The 24,659-nt window shown below is 39.3% G+C and overlaps 1 protein-coding gene across 1 annotated transcript; it reads left to right on the top strand.

Annotated features, from left to right (window-relative positions):
* The first annotated feature begins 972 nt into the window (after nt 1-972).
* LOC127411650 (sodium-dependent lysophosphatidylcholine symporter 1-A-like) lies at nt 973-24,659 on the top strand. Its single transcript, XM_051647363.1, has 14 exons — nt 973-1,296; nt 5,824-5,949; nt 7,181-7,305; nt 17,014-17,137; nt 17,467-17,545; nt 17,825-17,997; nt 18,111-18,201; nt 18,989-19,113; nt 19,790-19,873; nt 20,209-20,292; nt 20,382-20,494; nt 21,807-21,950; nt 22,844-23,023; nt 23,249-24,659. The coding sequence occupies exons 1-14, from the start codon at nt 1,207-1,209 to the stop codon at nt 23,304-23,306; spliced, it is 1,596 nt and encodes a 531-aa protein (XP_051503323.1). The 5' UTR covers nt 973-1,206; the 3' UTR covers nt 23,307-24,659.

Genomic DNA, 24,659 nt, shown 5'->3' with positions numbered 1-24,659 from the left:
GCGCTTCTGGACAGTGTTGATGTATGGCTTCTGCTTTGCATAGTAAAGCCTCAGCTTGCATCTGTGGATGCAGTGGCGAGTGGTGTTGACTAACAAAGGTTTACTAAGGTTATCACAAGCCCATGTTCATGATATCCATTACAGATGAATGATGTTTTTTAAGACAGTGATGTCTGAGGGATCAGAGATCACGAGCATTCAGAAGTGATTTTTGTGTTGCCCATTACGCACCGAGATTTGACCAGATTCCTTGAATCTTTTAACTATATTGTGTGCTGTAGAGGGTGAAATCCCCCAAATCCTTCCAATTTGTCTTTGGGGAACATTGTTCTCAAAGTGCTGGATTATTTGCTTAAGCATCTGTCGGCAAATTGACATGTCTTGAATGATTCTTGCTCTTGAAGAACTAGGCTGTTTTTGGAGGCTCCTTATATACTATGACATGATTACCTCACCAGTTTAAAATCTCCTGTTTCACATTGCCTTGCTATTTTAATTAGTCACATTTTTATTAGTCTTAAATCGCCCCTGTCCCAAGTTGAGTGTGTTGCAATCATCTGATTTGAAATTACTGTGTATATATATATATATATATATATATATATATATATATATATATATATGAACTAATGAAATTCACAAGGAAAAACATCATATAATGTTTAGTTGTAGTGCTTTTAATATAGCAAAGGGGGATTATCATTTACAAATCACTCCCTTTTGTTTTTATTAGCATTTTCATGCTGTCCCAACTTTTTCGGAATTGGGGTTGTAATTGTAATTTTATTTTATTTATTTTTTTATTTCTGTTTTATTAACAAAAGTACATCGTGGTTCCAAACTGCAACGCAATAAAAGTTTTTTTTTTCTTTGTCTTCACTGGGGGGAAAAAATCACTCTTTTTATTTTTTTTTTTTTATTTTTATTTTTTTATTTTTTTTTCAACTCATAACTGCGTTTGGCTGCTTGTGCAATGTGGCTCTTCTCTCTTGCGATGTGTGACGGGGGAAGAGAAGACACGCGTGGGGAGTGGACACTTCAGCATTCAAAAGAAACTGCAAGAGAAGTGGAGACTAATCAGCATCTCGTTTCACTGAAACTAGTCGAAGGTGAAAGCGGCATTCTGTCAAACTCTCTTACTTTATCAGAGCAAGCAAAGCTAGTGCACTTCGCTACTGCAAAACAATAATAACTCTGATTCGTGGAATGGCAAGAGGAGAGGGAGCCGAGCAATTTTCATCCGGCTTGATATCTTCAGCCAAACCCGTGAATCAAGATGAACTCAAAATTGCCAAGGTAAGTCAACCTGTACAAAAAAATAAAATAACTACTTATTAATATTTTCATTTTGCATCGTGATATTTGTTTCCAGGTAAACGCTGATCACCTATTAAAGAAGACTGTAAGTTAATTGATAACGTGGTTGTGCAGATGTATAAAGCGTAACATTTGTCTTGAATACAATGCTTTTTATAAGAGCACGTGGCATTCGCGCGCGCGACCGTTATTTCACGCTGAAGAGCTGCTCTTCCGGCGGCGTTTGACATCATTTATGACATACATTTCTAAATATAGAAATATAGGTTTACCTAAAGGAATGGCTATTTGTGGATAACATATTTGTTCGCAAAGCATTTTGGCTTTACTGAGACGTGTCTCCAAGCACCGTGAAAAAAGCCGGCTTTAAAGGGGTTACGTTCACTCACGCGGAGGGGAATTTATATTTAGACTTCAACTTGAAGGACATGTTATTTGTATACACGCATAATTTGCTGATGTTTGTTTGGTGTCGCTGGCTAACTGCTGAGAACGTTGCCAGAAACGCATGCTGTCCATGACGTACTATGACACAACAGGTGCATTATTAGTGAAACACCTGTACAGTGAAATTACACATGCCACTACAGAGGGTACAAATCATGTTTAAAGCTCGCAAAAACAATGAAATGAGACATTTAGCCTTGTGAATTAAAAGTTATGTTTTCACACCCAGTACCCCTTCCCTGAAGGCATTTTTGAAAGATTTACCTTCTAAAGGGCAAACAGAAAAAAAAATGCCCATAACTTAGTGCGGTTAATTACATGGATTAATTTGATAGAAAACCCTTAAAAAACCAGAGCTTGAATTCTGAGAAAACTTACCAAATAGTTGTCCAAAGTAGAATTATTTTGTTGTTTTTCTTTTTTTGACATATGTCTTAGGATGCAAATACAATAAGTAAAAAAAAAAAAAAAAAAATACCTTTTGTGGTGTTCCCCAACATGTCAAGTGTATCTGGCAACAATTTTGTGTTAATACTACAAAGGAATCAAAAGTTATAACATTTGGAATGCAGGTGGGTCTTCTTTGCTCTAAAGGTGTGTTCACATTTACATTTGCACAGCGAAATCCTGCAGGCAAAATACAGTCATCTCAATGGGAATCTGCGCAATGGACTTCTGGTGGCGAAGAATTTCCAGTTGCGAATTTCGCAGATCAAGTTTGTGAACTTTGACAGGCGAATTCGCACTTTTACCAATAGGAAGCTGCTTGTTTTGCAGTGACCTCTGTCTCAGCATTAAAAAGAGTCTGCTTGGCAATTCAGTTTTTGCTGGTTTCACACGCGCACAATGTCCGCCCGCGCCTTCTTCGTCCTCTGAATTTAAGTGTCCAAAAAACTCTCCAAGCAAGTATTAAGATGTTTTATTGAATATTAAAACGGAATGAATGAACGTATCTTAAAACATATAAAATACTTAAACTCTTAGTTTTTAATACTTAAGTGCCTAGTAATAAAATTTAACTCGCATCTCAAATTCAACTCTCCATCACTCCAAAAATGTGCGTTGAGCACCCTCTTGCACGGCTGAGGGCCAGGCGCCGGCGAACCAAGTTATTCCTCTCTCCTCTCTCACTGTCGCTCCGCTTTGCCCTTTCCCTCTCCTCGGCTGATTAGCCTGATTGGGGGCTGACTTTTAGGCATAGTCACTGCCGGCCCCGCCACCCTCCTCATCACAAGTCCTAATTTGTCAGATTTCAAAGCTGAATTTTAGAATTGGTCAGATCAGATATATTCATTCAAAAGATAAGAGTCTAAGGGGCCGTTTACACGACAACGTTTTCAACTAAAAACGGAAAACTTTTTATGCTTTTTGGCTGTTCGTTTACATGACAATGCCGTTTTGGGGCCTGAAAATGCAAACTTTTGAAAACGGGTTTCAAAGTGCAAGTTTTTGAAAACGATGCTGTTATCATCTCTGTGTAAACATACAATAACGCGAATTTGTGAAAACGATGATGTCATGTGCACGCTATACGTGTTCAATCTATAGGCATGCGTGCGAGTACTTCAAAACAACACGCGAGACATTCAGAATTACAATGGCGGACTACAGGACTGTGTTTGTGCTGCTCAAGATTTTGAGTTTATTGACGCTTCTCCAGCAAAGTGTAGATTTACTGCATCACTACTACGACCAGCGATCGCCATCTTCATTGTTTGTATTCACCGCTCTGTGGAAGAATGCTTATGTGCGCAGGCACGTAGTGTTTCTTTACAAAGTGATATCGCCAACTACTGGCCTGGCATGCATAATACAGTGTTTTTAGTCGTTTTTCACAGATCCGTGTGAATGGGGATCGTTTTGACAACGTTGTCATCTGTACGCGAAACTTCCTGGGTAGCTCAGCGAGTAGTGACTAGGGATGCTCCGATACTGAAGCTTTTAGACAGATCGGGTATTGGTCCGACGAGCCCGATCCAGATCCAATACTGTGTGTTAATTATGTTCGTTACTGTCAAGCTCCAAAAATGACACAAAAAAACATAAAAACACCATTAAAGCAGTTCATATGACTCGTGCATTTTATTCATAGCCACTTGAAGACGTGCGATAGCTCTGTGAATCACAATAGGCTGTGTTTATTAAGTAAATATATAGTATGCGCAGCGTCAGCGCGTTATTGGATGGTGCTGCTCTGTTGACACAAACTCACGCACAGGCTGGTGATGCACTCGTGGCTATTTTTAGCCTTCACAGCGGTGCGCAATATTTGAGCACTACTCAAGAACAGCATCTCAGATGTAGATGCTCAATAGTTCGGTTCACTTATAATATGCATTTAGAACGGCACCAGAGGTGCATTTTACCAGAATTTTGCCTACAAACAGACACATACAGGACTTCCTGGAGAGGTTTAGAATGTCAAAATAAAAGCGTGAGGGTTTAAAAAGTGCATGATTTAAATATATTACTGTTGTATTTAAAATTAAAATTAAGTCAATAATAATAATAATATTAATAGCAATTTATTATTATTATTATTGTCATCGTTAGTATTGGTTTACAATTTATACAAATATTTAAGTTGAATGGGTTCCAAAAAAATAACTGTGTGAATGAAAAGTGGACTGATGTCTTACAACCAAATTGAACAAATAAGAGATCTGAATCCTTTGAAGTCCAGATGTAAGCTGAAAATTTTTTGGCAAAAAAAAAAAAAAAAAAGGCAAAAACAAAACACTGGTTTCTTTTCTACTGAAGACTTGAAGACTGGAATTACTGTTAATTTTACTACTAATTTTCCAGTATACTAATTAATAATAAAGTGTTTCTCAATAAGCTATACATTTATATTTAAATAATGTGTAGTTAGAGGTTTGTGTTTCTTTACGTATTAAAGGGTACTCCTAATTAGTTCCACACAATAATGTATAGATATTCTAAACTGATTGCAAAAAAACAACACTGGTATCGGCTTGGGATCGGTATCGGCCGATACTGAGATTTCCGATATCGGAATTGGATCGGAAGAGAAAAAGTGGTATCGGTGCATCCCTAGTATTGTTGCTGACTACTACCCCTGAAGTTGCGAGTTCAAATCCAGGGTGTGCTGAGTGACTCCAGCCAGGTCTCCCAAGCAACCAAATTGGCCCGGTTGCTAGGGAGGGTAGAGTCACATGGGGTAACCTTCTCGTGGTCGCAATTAGTGGTTCTCGCTCTGTGCGTGGAAAGAGTAGCATGGGCCTCCATGTGCGGAGTCTCTGCAGTGTCATGCACAACGGGTCACGTGATAAGATGCGTGGATTGATGGTCTCGGAAGCGGAGGCGACTATAAAATAAAATATTTTATAATAATAATAATAATAATAGTAATAATAATAATAACATTTTAAACTGAACAGATAAAAATATCCCAAAATGAAAATACAACTATTTAGATAGCAAAACAAATTTGAATAAATATAATGTCATAAATAATACTAATATGCTTATATTTCTTGTTGTTGTAGGCTAATGATGATTTAGTTATTGTGTCTAAAAGCCGAAATAAAAGAATTAGACATTGGTTCTGCATATCAATTACTGGACACTTAAAAAAATTATCGATATTGGTTGTAAAAGACAATATCGGTCAATCTCTAAGTTTTTTGTGGATGCAGTCAAACATTACTGGTGACATCACATATGGAGTAGAACTTAAAATACAGCTAGAAGAGTTCATTCAGGCCACTTTGTCTCTGCACAGCCAGAACAGAGTGAGCAAAGATCTTATTACTGTTGGACAGAAACTCTTAAGAGCCCTCCAGCAGTTCTGAATGCTCTTTGATGCTGAGTTCTGGGATCAGAAGCGTTTCTCTGGAAACAAAAGAGTTTCAGATGGGACATCACAAAAACACAAACACAATCCAAACTAAATCAGATCTTACAGGCAGGATCTCGTTCTGTTGCGGTGAAAAGTTTAGTGGTCTCTCATGGCTCTTGGTTTATATTTTACAATCACTTTTATTGTCATCTCTTCATAATCTCTCTTTTTTTCCATCCCTTATGCTCTCCCCACAGCAAGAGAGGAAGAGAGCTCTGACTTTGTGCAGTAAGGTGTGTTTTGCAATCGGAGGGGCTCCGTATCAGATCACGGGCAGCGCCCTGGGCTTCTTTCTGCAGATCTTCCTGCTAGATGTGGCACAGGTGAGCATGAATACAGAATAATTATACCACCAGATCTTTATTATAACAATAAACTGTCTCAGTATGTTTTTGTTACTGTATCAAATCACTCCATAATGCTAGATAGAATGGTGAGAAAATGACCTCTCTTTGCTATAATCAAAGCACGCAAACAATGACCCAGAGTCCCAGGTCAAAGGCAAATATGAAAGAGACAGTGGGAGGGAAGTTATTAGGCATCAGAGAGGGCAGAAAGCAGGCATGCAGCTTCTCTGTTTTATTGTTTACTCCATAGTGTGACTTTAATATTGCTCAGCTCCAGTCACTCAGGACTCCTGCTGCCTTATTATTGTAACAGTTTCCATAGCTATAGCCAATCAAATCTCATCCAAGTCAGTTGAGCAAATGACAAGATTGGCATGAGATGTGGGTTGAATCATTATCTGAGCTAGGAAAGTCACAAAAACAACACAGTGGAGAATCATGCCTTTGCTTATGACAAATATTCTGCTGTCCTTGCTGTGGGGTTAGGGGCTGTTCAGACCGAATGATTTCTTGTGCTAAAAAAGCTAGACGCATCACAACAAATAGAACAAAACACAGGTGTTTCGAGATGCGTTTTAAAAAATTGACGTTCTTTAATCTGACATGAAGGATTGCACTCACGAGCAAGATGCTGAAAAAACACAGAGACACGGCACAACGGTCAAAAAGTGCATGTTTACATAAAAAAACAGCACAGATGGATGCATGTTGGTGTAAATAGCCCCTTAGTGATTGAATAATTTAAGTGATCCTCAACTGGTTTTGCTTTAAGATCCAGATTTTTCATTGGATAAAATTTAGTCATATTTAATTTAGTCTAGATCGTATTTTCTGTTTTCCGAGGATGAGGGGATGTTGCACAACCTGTCCATGTTGGCATCTGACTAATTTAGCTAGTTTCTACCAAGTAACAGATGAATTGTTATTAGGGGAAGCTACTGTAGATAGGGGAAGCATTTTCTCCTTCCTTTTAAAATTATTAATTTTTTCTATCTTAAAGGCAAGGTTATATGGTCAGTTGCATTTTATTATTTAGCATAGTTTTTTTCCTTCTTTCCGCAACCCATATAAGAAGAGACCTGCGGCCCAATTTTGGGTTGTGACCTGCCATTTGAGATCCACTGCTTTAGAGAGCCATGCCTGTTCATGCCTAACCCTAACTGTGTGTGAATACTACAGTAACTAATGACTGAATCTATCCTTCTAGTTGGATCCTCTCAATGCTTCTGTAATCCTGTTTGTGGGTCGGGCCTGGGATGCAGTGACTGATCCCACAGTTGGGTTTTTAATAAGCAGAACCCCATGGACACGCCACGGACGCATGCTGCCTTGGTATGTTCCTCTCAAAAACATCCATAAACAAATGCAATGCTACTGTAATGTTTGCTGAATATGTAATATGCATTATACTCACTTCTGAATTCATGCAGAAATGACAAGGAAATGGGACAAAATTCCATATCTTCTGAGCTGAAATTCTGGGAAGGGGTAGTTTTTTTTTAGAAAGAGGCAAGGGGGGTGGGCCTGTGTAGCTCAGCGAGTATTGTCACTGACTACCACCCCTGGAGTCGCAAGTTCGAATCCAAAGCGTGCTGAGTGACTCCAGCCAGGTCTCCTTAGCAAACAAATTGGCCTGGTTGCTAGGGAGCGTAGAGTCACATGGGGTAACCTCCTCGTGGTTGCAATTAGGGGTTCTCGCTCTCAATGGGGCGCGTGGTAAGTTGTGCATTGATCTGGGAGAGTAGCATGAGCCTCCTGTGCTGTGAGTCACCGCGGTGTCATGCACAGCGAGCCACGTGATAAGATGCGTGGATTGACTGTCTCAGAAGTGGAGGCAACTGAGACTTGTCCTCTGCCACCCGGATTGAGGTAAGTAACCGTGCCACCACGAGGACCTCCTAAGTAGTGGGAGTTGGGCATTCCAAATTGGGAGAAAAGGGGATAAAAAAATGTAAAAGGAAGCGGTGATCTTTTTTTTAAATTTTTTTTTTTTTTTTGGTTATTAACATTTTTATTGATTCATAAATTAACACAAAAAAAAACAACAACAGTATATATATATATATATATATTGAATCAATCACTTTAAACATTAAACCTCCACTATATCCCCTCCCCCTACCAAACTCCCACCCCACCCTGACCCCCCCCACGAACACCCCTGTGGTCAATAGAATATAGACACACACACACAAAAAAAAACACAAAACTAATACAATACTTTATAATTACATATTTTTATGTGTATGTACATACATAAATAATAATTTATACATTGTATAAAATACAATAACTTGATTATTTAAAGTATAATAAAAAAAAAAACTAAACTCTAAATTACTCGCTCCACTGCCCCTCCTCGAGATTCCCCCCAAAATGCTAAGTAATTGCCCCATTTCTTATTGTAAGAATCCCTAACTCCCATCCTTATGCTTGACCCCTCCTCGAAGGCAGCCACCCTCCCCATCTTCGCGCACCACTCCGGAAACGAGGGTGCTCCATCCGACTTCCAACTCCTCAAAATAACCTGCCTACCAATCATCACACTGGTCAAAACCCAGTCCTTCATGTACTTATCCTCCAAATCAATGACCTCCCCATCTCCCAAAATACAGAGTCTGGGGCAGAACGAGACCTGAGTGCCCAACACCTCACACACAAAACTTTGCACCTTCAGCCAAAATTCTTGGATCTTACGACACCCCCAAAAACATGGGTGGTGTCTCCATCTTCAGAATGGCATCGCCAGCAGATGGGTGTGTCCTTAAGACCAAGCCTATACAATCTAGAGGGAGTCCAATAAAATCTTTGTAAAATCTTAAATTGCATAAGGCGAATCCTTGCATCTCTAGATGCAGACTTGACGTTTTTTAGAATCCTAGCCCACACTCCCTCCTCCAATAACAAATTGAAATCTTCCTCCCATAATCTTTTGAGAGAATTTAAAGCTCCGTCCCCCAGACTCTGAATTAGCAGGGAGTAATACACTGATGCCTCATGACCCTTCCCAAAAGCAGCAATCACAACTCCCAGAGTATCTGCCGCTCTAGGGGGGTGCGTGCTATTCCCAAAAACAGTGCAGAGCAGGTGGCGCAGCTGTAAATACCTATAAAATTGAGATCTGGGAATCCCAAAATGTTGAATCAAATTTTCAAAAGATCTCAATACTCCACTCTCATATAGGGCACCAAGTGTATTAACCCCCCTCACAATCCAATCTGACCAACAGAAAAGGGACTTATTAATACATAGTTTAAGGTTCAGCCATATGCTCAAGGTTATGTTTAAATAAATATCCGAATTAAACACTCTGGACACCTTTGTCCATATCGAGTGTAAATGCGAGATAACGGGGTGTGACTTAACTTCTCCAATTAGTTTGATAGAAGGGCTTTGCAGTGGTGAGATAGGGTCAAGAACTTCCTTTTCAATACAAAACCAGGGAGGGGCTCTCTCAGGTGGAAGCGACCAATGAGCTAAATGTCTGAGACCGAATGCGTAATAATAAAACAAAATCTTAGGTAGGCCTAGCCCACCTTTGTCAATCGGCCTATGTAACTTGTTAAAATGTAACCTGGGACGTTTTCCATTCCAAATGAAGGGCTTCGCTATGCTATCAAATTGCTTGAAATAAGAGAGGGGGACATCTACAGGGAGAGATTGTAGTAGGTAGAATACAATTCATTTTAATAACATTAACCTTCCCGATCATCGATAAATGTAATGAAGCCCACCTACCCACATCGCTCAAACATTTTTATTAAAGGATCAAAATAACTCTAACTAAATCACATACATTTGCTGGGAATAAAATACCCAAATATTTGATGCCCTGTTTGGGCCATTGAAAGGCACCCGGTTGAAAAGCCGTTACTGGGCAGTACGCAGTCAGAGCTAAAGCTTTGGATTTAGACCAATAAACTCTATATCCCGAAAATTTTGAAAAGGAATTGATAATTCTGTGGAGGCAAGGCATAGATCTTGTGCGGTCGGAAACGAATAACCAAATATAATCTACGTAAAGCAGAAGCTTCTGCGCTCACCTCCCGCCATCACCCCTGGAAAATCATCCTCCTTTCTTATCACGGCTGCTAAAGTTTCCAGGGCAAGACAGAACAATAATGGGGACAGAGGGCAACCCTGACGGGTGCCCCTATCCAGAGTAAAATAATCTGAAGATAATCCATTTGTTTGTACCACCGCTACCGGGTGTCTATAAAGTAACTTAATCCATCGAATAAAAGTATTTACGAACCCATATATTTCCCAGATCTTAAAAAGATAATCCCATTCTACCATATCAAACACCTTTTCGGCATCAAGTGAGATGGCAGCGACCGGATTCTGATCATTCGCCACTGACCACTTGATATTAATGAAACGCCTAATGTTGTCAGAAGAGCTGCGGCCCCTAATAAACCCCACCTGATCTATATGTATAAGAGATGTCATAACTTAATCGGTTAGCCAGAATTTTTGCCAAACTTTTACATCTAGCTGGATCAGGGAAATTGGACGGTAACTCTTACACTCGCTTGGATCTTTGTCCTTTTTAAGAATCAGACTTGTGTCATGGTTGGGGGAAGCTTTCCATTCTTTAATGATTCCGTATAAACTTCTAACAAAAGTGGAGCCAGTTCTGCAGCATAAGATCTAAAAAATTCAGCAGCAAAGCCATCTGGCCCCGGAGCCTTGCCTGTAGGCAGGGCCATAATTACCTCATCAAGTTCCTCTATGTTTATCTCAGAATCAAGAGAATTTTTTTGCTCAGTCGTCAGTTTAGGGAGATATAATGGTTCCACAAAGTTTCTAATATCTTCATCAGTAGACGTGGAACTATAAAGATCAAGATAGAATTCTTTAAAAGCATTATTAATATCAATGGCCGAGGTAAATATTTCACCACCAGCAGTTTTCACTGAGGGAATGGTAGAAAAAGACTCTCTCTGCTTTATATATCTAGCCAAAAGCTTCCCTGCTTTGGCACCCTACTCAAAGTATGACTGTCTTGCCCTGAATAACCAAAACTCCACTTTCCGCGACAAAATAGTATTATATCTGTATTTCAAACGGGTCAATTCTCTGAGGCCATCAGATGACATTTGCCACTTCAGCTCTGCCTCTGCACTTTTAATATTCCCTTCCAACTCCACGAGTTCTCGTGCTTTGGATTTTTTGGTGAATGAGGCATACTGTATTATCCAACCCCTAAGAACCGCCTTAAATGCCTCCCAAGCCACGCCCACAGAGGATACCGAGGACCAGTTGGTCTCCATATAAACATTGATTTCAGTCTTTAACATTTGTTGGAAATCAGGATTTTGCAAAAGGGATATATTAAAGCACCGACTATATGATTTCTTTTTCACTGTATGTGGCAACACCTCTAAACTCACCAGGGCATGATCTGAGACCAAGATATTTCCAATTGAGCAGTCAACAACAGATGAAATGAGGGACTTAGATATAAAAAATATATATATTCTAGAATAAATCTTATGGACTGATGAAAAACAATTATAGTCCCTACCAGATGGGTTCAAAAGTCTCCAAATATCTGCAAGACCAAGATTTGTACACATCCTGTGAAGCAACTATCTTGCTCTAGGGGGCTTACACACTTTTGCTTCACGATCAAGGACTAAATCCATCAATAGATTAAAATCTCCTCCCAATATTATATCATGAGGTGTGCCAGCAGCTTGCAACATCCCTTCAACATCTATAAAAAAGCCCTGATTATCAGTGTTAGGTGCGTAAATATTAGCCAAAATCAACCTTTGCCCCTAAAACAATAATGATTCTTCCTAATTTATCTTTAATCTGTTTGAGACATTTGAATTGTAGATGCTTACTTATCAGTGTAATGACTCTCCTGCTCTTACTTGAGCCAGCACTAAAGAAAACATGTCCACTCCATATCTTCCCAAATTTTTCAGCTTCCTGTGGGGAAAGATGTGTTTCTTGAAGAAACATTATAACATATTCTTTACGCTTAAGAAAAGAAGTAACCTTCCTTCTTTTTATGGGGTGCCCCAACCCATTCACATTCCATGTGGAGAGAGATAATCCACTCATATTAATAACTGACATATTGATATAATAGAAAAAATAAATTGTGTGTCAAAAACAAGATTATAAAGACCACATTCCCCATTAGAGCAACAATAAACCCCCAAAAAAAACAAACAGAAAAAAATACAAACGTGCACATTAACACTGCGCACGACAGCGCCAACCAGCATCGATCCCTTTAAACTCAAAAGGTCCATGTACACCTGCGAGAACCCCCGTGAAACTTTGCCATCGGACTGCTCAAGTCTGGTGCTTCTGCACAAATTTTGTGAGGCAAAATTACATAACAGAAAATACTTTGTAAAACAGACCCCAGCCAACAGGCAGAATAAACACAAAGACGTGTAGATTAATTCACAGTCTTGAAGGTGTGTTCCTCCACAAAACAAACTCCAGCTGATATAAAGTCGTTCAGTTTCCTCAGACAGACAAACAGTTGTTCAGTGAGCCGGCTGTTATGAGTGCAGCAGATGATGTAATCATTCTAATGTCCCTTAAAAATACTCCACAAGAACAAACTCCAGCCGCTAGGCGGAACCAGCACGAAAAGAAACAACACAGGCATCCCAGTTCCTCGGATGATCAAGAGCCAAACTCACTCGGAGCCTGCATAAAAAAGTACATCATGACTTACTCAGCCCGTCAACTTTATAAAAGACGTCCATTATGTGAGCATGCATATATTTTGTGGTTATCCATTGTGTTCATTCTCAATCTGGCTGGGAACTTCAGTGTAAAAGCGATCTTCCGTCAATGCAAAAATGTTTCTTGAAGGGGTCATGCCACAAAACAAACTCCAGCTGCTAGGCGGAGCCAACGCAAAAAAAAAAAAAAAAATGGTGCCCAGCTTCCTCAGACAATCGAGTCACTGAACAGCAAGTCAGTCCACTAATATGAGAGACATCAAATGGCTTACTCACTCCAATGTATTTATAAAGGAGAGTGCCTGTTTGGGACATGTAAATACTTTGGCGCCATCCCTGGTGTCTATTCTCAGTTTGGCCGGAAACATCACTGCAAAAGCGATCTTCCGTTGATGTAAGAGTTTCTTACATTCCTTGAACCGATCGCGTTTCTCTCTTGTCAAACTCGCGAAGTCTGGGAACAAGAAAATATTGTCACTCTTCCAAGAAAGCTTTCCTTTGCTCATCGCCTGGCGCAACACGAGATCTTTATCGGATGATCTCAGAAATTTGGTCAGAATTGATCGGGGCCTGTCTCCCTCAGTAGATCTGCGAGCCGGGACTCTGTGAGCTCGCTCGATTTCCAGTTTATGGCTTGTTATGTCGAGCAGACTTGGGAAGAGCTCGTCCAGGAATTTCACCATATCTCTGCCTTCTTCATGCTCAGGAATTCCAACAATTCGTATGTTATTCCTTCGGCTTATATTTTCGAAATATTCAAGTTTTTCCAAAATGTGTTCCAAGTCTGTTTTGGACGCAGGCGGATTAGCGGATAATTCCCTTTCCGACGACTCCAGGTAATCGATTCGTTTCTCAACATCTGCGACTCTTGTGACCAATTCAGAGAATTTTGTTTCCATCGCCGTAATTGATCGCCGTATTACAGCGAGATCCTCCAAGTCAGCAACAACCTTCGTCAGCATCACTGAGATGTTGGACAGTTGACGCTGGATTTCATCTCCCGACGTGCCGTCCAAATCGAGTCCCCGGCTCGCAGTCCCGTCAGAGTCCTCAGCTTGAACACGTAAGTGTCTTTTTATGTCTCCAGAGTCTGAGGATTTTGACTTCTTTGCCATGTTTACCTCAAAGAGCAAATATGTAACTGGGTGTATCGAATCTCACCGGATTATAACATGAAAATAATAAAAAACTAGCAAAATGCACAGAGCCAGTCGCTCACACGTCTGCTTCTCGCATGGCGTCACGTGTCCCTCAGGAAGCGGTGATCTAAAGGAGACGGCATATTTGAGGCACAAAAATAAACCGTAACCGTTGTGACGGAGCTGAGTCCATCTGCTGTGGTTTTTGCATTTGCATTTGGGTCATGAAAGTGGATGATAAACCAGAAAATGCTTTGATTAAAAAGGTTTGGAGAGTTATTTACCTCCACTCTCCATTTAAAAAAAAAAAAAAAAACAGCCTTTAGTTTCTACACAGCAAGTGCATTGTAACTTCTAGCCACACACACCCTCACACTCCATTAATGGGAGCCAGCTGGTTCTCTTCTTCATTAAAGATATGTCATGTGTGTTGATGCAATTCACTTGATTATAATTTTGTACTTTAACGTTATAATGAAACCCCATCAAGCTTGACAGTGCTGAGAAAATTGTACTTGTAGCTGTAATGGAATGTAATATAATTTTTTAAAAGAAATTAATTGATTAAATCAACTTTTTAAGAGCAAAGAGTGTCATCACACTAATATTTAGTTTATGGAATATGAATGCAGGCATAAAGTGATATTGATAGAGGAGTGAAATTTATGATTATCTAGACTAGAGTTACATTGGCTTGAGGTGCGTTTATGATTAGCATCTGGGAAAAGACAGATGACTCTGGTGGGAAAAAAAAAAAACTCTTGCTTTCTGATTGGCTGAGCCGACCACACCACTGGAATGAACCAGTCAGATTCTAAGTAGCATATATGAGATCTGGGAGAGGAAGTTTGAAACAGCAGTTGCTGATCGCAATCAAAAAGGGATTGAATTGACTTAGTGTCCTGACAAACAGACCATGTGGCGCTAACTTGACCACACTATAAAAATGTGGATGGGGAAAATAAATATTTAAAAAAATCAGAAATAAAGTACAACAAATACATAAAGAATTAGAATAAATATAAAAAATATTACAATATTTGGCAGCCACATGGATGGGAACTATAAGAATTTCAAAAGGCCCATGATACTGTATGAAACATTGCGTGTCTTTTTATATTTTTCGATGCATCATGAATTGTGATTCAGTTCTGATATATTTGTGTAATGTTATGTGACTGCAGTGAGCAAAATAACAATATATTTCAAATATATTTAACCTAAATATATTGAATACATTTCATACTAAGCATCTTCTCCCCTGTCATGCTAAAATATCTAGAGTGAATCCATTCAATTTGCTCAAAAACTGAAAATCTATGCTTCCTGTCAATGTATCGATGCAATATCATGACAAGCATGTATTGCAGTACTAAAGTTTACAGCTGTTTTCCCCCCTCCAGTAATCACCAGCTGTCTGTAGGCTGTGCACAGTTTAAAAGCTTGATGGCATGAAGACAACAGTTATGTTAATGAGAAGCAAGTGGAGTACATAGGCAGTGCATGAAAGGACATGACCTGAATTGGACTTCCCCATGGAGGGCAACCACAGTAATAGACAGGGTGTTTTTTACAGCTTCCTGTAGAGCCACCATGATGATGGACAGAGCAGCTGCCATACCAGACTGTTAGAAGTTAGTTTGCTCTCCATTTAGCATCTGCCAATCAGTTGTCTGTGATTTAACTGTTATATTTTTCATATATTTAAGCCAACAGATTCAATTAAATCTGACAATACATTATCAGTTCCATCAACAAAAAATACCTATACAACACACATACCTTAACATCTCCATTCATACAATCACATATGCACCATGAAATCGAGCAAGTAATAGTTCAGATATACAGTATGCAATTTCTTGTGACTAATAACTTTTATTTTTTACCCAAATTTGGATTAAAAATGCAAAATAAATGAATTAATTTCAGACATGATAAATGGACTCACTGAATTAAACATGCAACCAGCTGAGGTAATGTGTCAACAATGCAGCATACTGCTATTTGAAATATGGCATACTGTGATAAGCAGTACTGCAGTATTTCATTCAAAATGTAGCCTGTGCTCTTTCTTTGAAACACTGGAGTTGTCAGCATTGGCATCTTAGAGGGGTTTTGCAGCCAGTGTATAATGTATGCTGTCTGCTAAATCTTTCCTCTAAAAGGGTTTACTCCGATTACTCGTACATAAAATATAAATACACCAAGCCTTTAATTTTAGTTTCTCCTCTTGTTTTTCAGCCTGGCTAAATAATTTTGCCAAAATAGATTGGAATTTAAATTCTATAATCATCCCCCTTTCCCTGTTTTGACCATGAAGAGGAAAGAAAACATAAGATACCCCAGCTCTGAACTTTGGGTTGGGGAATGACAGCTAGTGGTCACTGTTTTTCCAGTAAATTACTGCATTAGTTCTCAGAGCTTTAGAATGAGGTGGCGTGATTAGAAATCCTGTTCACGCACCACCAAACTTTCACTGGCTTAAGCAGAGCCCCTTGTTCAGAGCCACAGTCTGGCCCTGGGGAAAGATAGTGAACCTCACAAAGTTGAGGTAATGCCGCAGTCATTACCTCAATTGACCTCTTAAGGATGAGTTATTCTGCTCAAACACTTGCAGAACTGTATTCAGCAGCCCACCTCAGACCAGCAGAGTTGCTATACAGGATTTTGTACTTCAGTTCTTTGATGCAACAACCAGATATTGTATTATCCCTTTTGTCAAACTAAAGTCGAGCATCTTTAACAGGCTTTACTTAATACAGTTAGATGGTGATGATGATGATGATCAGATTTTTGAGCCAAGTGGATTTAAATGCAACTTCCAAAATGTTGTATCTTTGATCATTAATTTGCAGGATTATTGTAGTAGAAAAAGTGTTCATTCATTCACATGTCTAAATTTAGTCAAATTGTATGCATATCTTATCTCACCGATGTCTTGAGTGAGTCAGTCCTGCCACTGGTGCCCCCGCAACAAAAATAGATGATACAGGAACGTTTGGTTTCAGAATGACTGCTAGTGGTCACTGTGCCCAGAGCTTTGAAATGTGGTGTGATTAGAATCCCTTTTCATGCACCACCAAACTCTCAGTGGTTCAGTAGGTTTGACATCAAAAATGTAATCCTGCACAGTAGGGCCCCTTGTTTAATGCCTGATGATGATGGCTGTCTCTCTGCAGGATTCTGATGTCCACCATGCCAGCTGTGTTGTGTTATTTCCTGATATGGGTGGTTCCTCCCATAGAGCAGGGCAAGATGATTTGGTATCTGCTCTTCTACTGTCTCTTCCAGACTCTTCAGACAGTTAGTACACATACACTTTTAACATTTACATACTGTGATGCTATATATTTATGTAGTTGCATATACACTCTCAGTTAAAGTTTGGACACACTTGGCTGAATGGCTCTCATGTTTCCCATTTAATTTTAAAAACCTTTAGATCAAAAGGCTTATGCTTGCTTGAGAGTTTTGTGGACAACGTAATTTATAAATTTATTTACATTTTATTCATGCCCAGAGTATGCAAAGATTTTTTGACTGGTTATATACAGTATAATATGTGCATATATTAATGCCATACTAGTAAGTCAGTAATGTGTAATTGTTTGTTTGTATGTGTGTGTTTGAAGTGTTTCCATGTGCCATACTCTGCTCTGACAATGTTCATCAGCACTGAGCAGAGAGAACGAGATTCAGCCACAGCATACCGTAAGAGCAAACACAAACATTTCCATGCCTTAGTACATTTCGAATACTGTTACAATCACTTATGTAACACACTCAGCAACGCATTACAACCGTAAAATATGATGACAGACCTGTTCCTCTCCAGCATACTCAAACAGACTGATGCTTTAACTTCAGATCTGCCCCGTTTCTATGTACGTCTTTATTCAGACATGCCGCAAAAAAAGAGTGCAGAAAGCTCAGATGTGAAAAACAAAATGTGCTGTGCAAACAAAGCCTTACTGTCTCTCTCTCTCTCAGGTATGACTGTAGAGGTGTTGGGTATGGTAATTGGCACTGCCGTCCAAGGCCAGATTGTGGGCATGGCCAACAGCCCCTGCATTAACAGTACATCTCTGACCAGCAGCTCCAATCACTCTGTGCAGGAAAATGCCACTCAGATCACATTGAATGAATATAAAATATTTAAAGAGGTGAGAGGGGGTGTTGCCAGTATGAACAGACCAAGTTAAGGTAGTGGATGGTTTCATATTCCATCAGCCTTCAGCACCTGATCATCACACTCACATCTCTCTCTTTCTCACAGAGGTGTGCATATATGATTGCTTCTGCAATCATAAGTTTAATCTACATTATGTGTGCTGTTGTGCTGTTTCTTGGAGTGAGAGAGCAGGACAGTGAGTTACATTGTTTTAACTCACACATACACACACACACACTAAAAGCATAAGCCACAAGAGGCTTTACGTTACAGTGATTTAACCACAGTTAAGGGTGTTTTTAGGAATGATTCAAAGTAGAGCATAAATTATGGTAACAACAATATGAGAAGTTAAAGTACTATAAAATAATAAAATTGGTTCTTCTGCCAAATAATTTAGCTCTTAAAGATGCTGTAAGAGATTTATTTATTTATTTTTCTTAGAAAGGTATGCAAAAATGTTCCTACTCCCTGAAAGATGGTAATGAAATAAGTGTCGTGAGATATCTCACCTGTCTCTGGGACAGCACTAGACTCCATAAACAAACAAAAAATGTGTCAACCGGCCGCAGTCTCTGACACTTTCTGTCTGTCAACCATTTTGCGCATTCTCATAATTTTGTAGTTGCAGCGAATTATTGAGGCTTAATGCCATTTTTATGCCATGTTGTCCATAATAGTTGTTAGTTGAGGGCACTATTTTGATGCTGTTGTTTTTGACAACCGTTTTTGTAAATGTTTTGTAAATGGGGGGCGTGGCTAATCCAACGTTTTAGCTTGTGGAAATTCCAGAACGGCTTATAGCACCTTTAAGAATAATGTTTGCAGTTGCCAAGCAAGTAAGCAACTTGTCGCATTAATGTAGAATGTAAGGTCACAATCACAGTTTGGAGTCAGAACTATCTGTTTTATAACATCACAAACATTACCTCAGCAGTAACTTGTAATTATAGCAGAATTTTAATGATTTTTCTCCATTTCAGCTGAGGGTGGTTTAAAAAAAACGCAGAGGCGTGCATCATTCCTGACCGGTCTGCGACTTGTGATGGGTCATGGGCCGTATGTTAAACTGGTGCTGGCCTTCCTCTTTACCTCACTGGCCTTCATGGTGAGACAGATGCTTTAGAGATGCATTAAAACATGTGAACATCTATGAAAAGGCACATTCGCTCTATGAAATCAAGCAGAGCTGTACATCCTGTTTTATGGTCATCACCTTCTCAGAATCCACATAATTTAGGTCCAGACTTTGTGTTTTTTAAACTGGAAGGGTTTTCAGGTCACTGATGTCTGTGATACTGTGTTTACATGTACAACAAAACTATAACAACTATAAAAATTTAAAAAAAATCAGCTTATTATAAAACCTGACAAAACAAGTAAACAACGTTTACATGAGATTTTGACATTCTCTGGTGTTTCTGTGCAAAAATGTAGGTGTGCCGATTGGGTTTTGCTTAATTCCGTAAGATGTGCATGAAAACACACTCTGTAAGTGTATGAGAGACAGTGAGTGAGTGAGTGAGAGGGAGAGAGAGCAGGTTTTGGAACTGACCACAGCACTGCTCTGTGTTATAGAGATGAACACGTGTGTTCAGACAAAGAGAGAGAGAGGGAGAAAAAGAGTTTAGGTTCAGGATAATAGTCAGCATTAGAACAGGTCTGCGATCAAGTCAAGTTTAGAATTTAAGACTGAAGTTAGGTTTGGTTTGAAGGCACTTTATTTACAGTAATCCTCGTTCTCTTAATGGATTCTCATATGTGTGTTTGTTTTTCTTTCTCAGCTGTTGGAGGGAAATTTTGCTGTGTTCATTAAGTACACACTGGGATTCCGAAAGGATTTTCAGAATATCTTACTTGTCATAATGGTGAGGGTCACTGGAGTGTTTTCAACCAACCGCTTGAATAAGTGTTTGTGTGCGTGAATTGTTAGGTTTTGTGACATATAATTGCGCACTCAGGTTTGGATGTGGTTAGCCATCTCCATAGCAATGAAAGACCTTTGTTTCTAGTTTAGAAGCAGCATTGATTTGAGTCGACACATGAAAAGAGTGTTTTTAACTTTGGCAATCTGTGCAGAATTTAAACAAAAACTCAACATCTATTAAATAAAAGTGTGAAAGATGCCCACCATTTTATCACTGTTATATAATATGGTAATAAGGTTTTGCAGTAATAATTAAGGCATGTTTTTTCTTCCCAGCTGTCCGCCAGTCTCACCATCCCCATGTGGCAGTGGTTCCTCTGTCGGTTTGGGAAGAAGACTGCTGTATACATTGGCATCACAGTGGGTATCTCATTCTTATGTTTACATCTCTGTGAAATGTGTATGATGGAAGTGATCATGACCTTTGTGCATGTGTGTATGTGTTTTAGTGGGCTGTGCCCTTTATGATCATGATGGGGTGTGTAAATAGTAGTCTCATCATATGCTACATCGTATCCATTGCTGCTGGTGCCAGTGTGGCTGCAGCCTTCCTCCTGCCCTGGTGAGTGTTTGGCCGTGGCTCCCGTACAAAAAATAAAATAAATAAATAACACTATTAGGTGTCATAACAGATTTTCAGATTTCCAAAAACATTTTTCATATATATTTTTTTACAAATTATAGAGTAATCAACAAAATTAAAGGGATAGTTCACCCCAAAATGACAATTCTCTCATCATTTACTCACCCTCATGCTATCACAGATGTCTACGACTTTTTTTCATGTGCAGAACACAGGAGATTTTTAGAAGAATATCTTAGCTCTGTAGATCCATACAATGCAAGTGAATGGTGATCAGGCATTTGAAGTTCCAAAAAGCAGATAAAGTCGGCATAAGTAATCCATCAGACTCCAGTGGTTAATCAATGTTTTCTGAAGCAATCCAGCTGGTTTTGGGTGAGAACAGATGAAAATATAACTTATTTTTCACTATAAATCTTTACTTCCACTTTTAGAATGTGAAAGTAGAGATTTATAGTAAAAAAGGATTTAAATGTTGATCTGTTTCTTACCCACATCTATCATATCGCTTTAGAAGACATTCATTTAACCACTGGAGTCGAGTGGATTATTTTTATGCTGACTTCTTTTTGGAGCTTCAAAGTTCTGGCCACCATTCACGTGCATTGTATGGACCTACAGAGCTGAGATTTTCTTCAAGCCACGTGATAAGATGCGCGGGTTGACGATCTCACACGCAGAGGCAACTGAGATTCGTCCTCTGCCACCCGGACTGAGGCGAATCACTACGTGACCACGAGGACTTAAAAGCACATTGGGAATTGGGCATTCCAAATTGGGAGAAAAAGTTAAAAACGGATAATAATTTCCATTTGTGTTGTGCAGAAGAAAGGAAGTCATACACATCTGGGATGGCATTAGGGTGAGTAAATGATGAGAGTTCATTTATGGGTGAACTATCCCTTTAAGTTTTCCTCTAAGGAAGGAGAAATGAGAGAGTTAAAACTAATATGCCCGATGATCCAGTAACACAAATTGCCCAAAGTTAGGGGAAGGCTCTGTCATGCCAAGGTTAAGATTACGCAAACAAGTGAATTTCATAGCTTTTCTAATATGATTTTCTCAAACACAGGTAGCTGTAAATGATGGCCTCTTCCTCAAAAAAGTGTAATTTGAAAACTGTACACAGTCTTCTTGATTAAGAGGGTGATACAGCTTCCTGACTTACCTTACCACACTCTTCCCTACACCAATAGCCACTGCTTTTGGCTGAGTCTGAATGAATACATGGAGACCCTGTCTCCAACACTCAGCATTTTAAGATGTGAAAGTGGATGTGCTTCTGTTCCAGGTCTATGCTTCCTGATGTGGTAGATGATTTTAAAGTCCAGAATCCTGACTACCACGGCCATGAGGCTATTTTCTACTCCTTCTATGTTTTCTTCACCAAATTCGCCTCTGGAGTGTCACTTGGAATATCAACGCTGGCATTAAGGTAACTCTTTCTCTCTTTCTTCCTTTTTCTGAGTTACCAAACAAATAAAAAACCTTTGGAAAACCTGGAAATAAAAGGGAATTATAACATTTAGATTTTCAGGCCTGGACAAATTTCCAAATTGATAAAATCCTAAACGTCATGGAAATTAGGGGGCCTGGGTAGCTCAGTGGTAAAATACGCTGGCTACCACCCCTGGAGTTCGCTAGTTCGAATCCCAGGGCGTGCTGAGTGACTCCAGCCAGGTCTCCTAAGCAACCAAATTGGCCCGGTTGCTAGGGAGGGTAGAGTCACATGGGGTAACCTCCTCGTGGTCGCTATAATGTGGTTTGTTCTCGGTGGGGCGCATGGTGAATTGAGCGTGGTTGCCACGTGATAAGATGCGCGGGTTGACTGTCTCAGACGCGGAGGCAACTGGGATTCGTCCTCCGCCACCCGGACTGAGGCGAATCACTATGCGACCACGAGGACTTAGCGCGCATTGGGAATTGGGCATTCCAAATTGGGAGAAAAAGGGGAAAAAGGGGAAAACCCCCCCCCCCCAAAAAAGGCATGGAAATTTCGATACTGAATATTGATTTTTGTAGTTATGTGCCGCTCTATAATATTTTATTGGCAAGAAATAGCTTTTTGAGTGCAATCCATATAAAAGGAAATTCATTGGTCAGAAGGTGTAGGAACCCTGGTGTGTAGTAAAAGGCCCATTTGTGTGCTTGTGAGAGTATATCAGTAATTATTAACACGAATTATAAAGTAATAACTTAAGATTTAAATTGCTCTGACTATTTTGGTATGTGTAACCAGCATACCTACTGCCCACAAAAATAACCAGTGACGGACACGATCAGACTTGCACACTTGCCTTCATGTTCCTTTGCTTTCTGTCTCTTCAGTTTTGCAGGTTATGTGACGGGAGGTTGTGTTCAGCCTGATTCTGTGAATATGACGTTAAAGATTTTGGTGTCGGCTGCTCCTGTATCACTCATAGCTTTGGGGCTGCTCATCTTTAAAACATATCCCATCGATGAAAAACGCAGGCAGTACAACAACAAACAACTGCAGCTGCTACTGCGGTAAGACATACACACTTATGTAAGAAAGCCCCCCCACACTTGTCGCTAAAATACGGTACATATGTGTCCCTTACGGGACTTCTTTAAATCGGCCAAAATATGGAATGTCCGAGCTAATTCGGGACAGTTGGCCAGCCTATGTTCAGAAAATGCCAGTTTACTCATGTTAGCAACACTAGTAATTTTTGCTGAAAATAAGTGTTGTATTTTTTTCTCCTTCTGCAGGCAAAGTGACAGTCATGTCTCAGAAATGGAGGCCTTGCGACCTGAAAGCAAAGCATAAAATACCAGGCATGGCTGTTCCTTGCTGTGGCCTACAGAGAGCGCCAAAATACATCTTAACCACTGCAAAGAGGCAATCTATCAGCTGAAATTTCAGAGTACTTTCCTTGCTCAGCTGGTTAACTCGACCAATGGAGGATAGAAATAAACCCTTATATATCTGCACTACTATCCTGACATCTGCATATTTGTACAACCTTAACAACAAGGCACTTGTTGCTGCTTTCTAACAACTACAGCTTTTCCTGGTGAACAAAGGGAGGCTTATAAAGTGAGATGCATATAAGGTTCAAATTTGGAATGACCATATACTAATAGATAATTTTTGGCAACTCTATTTTCTCGTTTCTTGAGATGATGGATTCACATTAATTAATGTAAGGAGTTGCAGTTATCTGAAGAAAATGTAGTTCTTTAATATTGTGAAGAAATGTTTTTGCACTAATGGGATTTAGCGGTAATATATTTATAATTGAACAAAAAAATAAATAACTTTCCACTTCTTTAAATATTTGAAACCCTTGTGCTTGGTGTGGGCCAATTTATTAGACTAAGGAAGATGACACTATTGTTTGAGTCCATTTTTTATGGTTCTGTATTTAATTATAGTGCCTTAAACTGTGCAAGAAAATGGTGATTTGCCAAAACCAGATCAAATTGAACATAAAACATTAATTTATTTAGTCACAGCTCTTGGGACATCAGTTCTCTGCATGTATGCAGCTGTGCCAAGGAAGACAATGAGGATAACTAACAGACTACAGCAACATTGAGATGAAAGGCTTTAATGTTTATTTGTGCAGTTTTTTTTATGTTTGTGTGCGTTTGAGAGAGTAATAAAAGTGACTGTGTGCATAGTGAAGCAATTTTAGCGGTTTCCCTGACTGTTAAGACTGTGAATAATGATTATGAATTCTAAAGAGAATACTGTGAGTTCTCCTATGTGCTGAGTGCTTTATATAAAAAAAGAAGCTATGGGCATTATGTAGTACATAGTTGTCTGTAATGTGTTATCCCTGTAAACGGAAGAGATGAAAATGCAGCTGAAAATGGTCTCTACAGTTTTGTCTGAAGAAATTGTCTTTTGTCCAGCAAAAGAAGGTTGGAAAATTCAAGGGTTAATCAAGAAACCTAAATTGTTTCTCTCAAAGCCACAAAAACAAAGAACTTACACAACTACAAAAACATGTACAATATGTGTTTATACATACTTTTACAGGCATTATAAACATGTAGTTGGACTTATTAAATATGTGCATTGTAAATACTGACACCTTCAAAAACTGCTTTATTGAATGTAATTGTACTGGTTGATACCTCTTAAAATTCATGCATAAAAACCAAGTGTGAGGAA

Source organism: Myxocyprinus asiaticus, chromosome 21, assembly GCF_019703515.2.
Source record: "Myxocyprinus asiaticus isolate MX2 ecotype Aquarium Trade chromosome 21, UBuf_Myxa_2, whole genome shotgun sequence".
Taxonomy (NCBI): domain Eukaryota; kingdom Metazoa; phylum Chordata; class Actinopteri; order Cypriniformes; family Catostomidae; genus Myxocyprinus; species Myxocyprinus asiaticus.
Note: the sequence above shows the minus strand (reverse complement) of the source record. Positions and strands in the feature narration are given on the sequence as shown.

Coding starts and splice junctions, on each gene's coding strand:
- LOC127411650 (XM_051647363.1), top strand. CDS start 1,207: ATGGCAAGAGGAGAGGGAGCCGAGCAATTTTCATCCGGCTTGATATCT. Junction 19,874..20,208: donor ATATCTTACTTGTCATAATG/GTGAGGGTCACT, acceptor TTTTCTTCCCAG/CTGTCCGCCAGTCTCACCAT. Junction 20,293..20,381: donor CTGTATACATTGGCATCACA/GTGGGTATCTCA, acceptor TATGTGTTTTAG/TGGGCTGTGCCCTTTATGAT.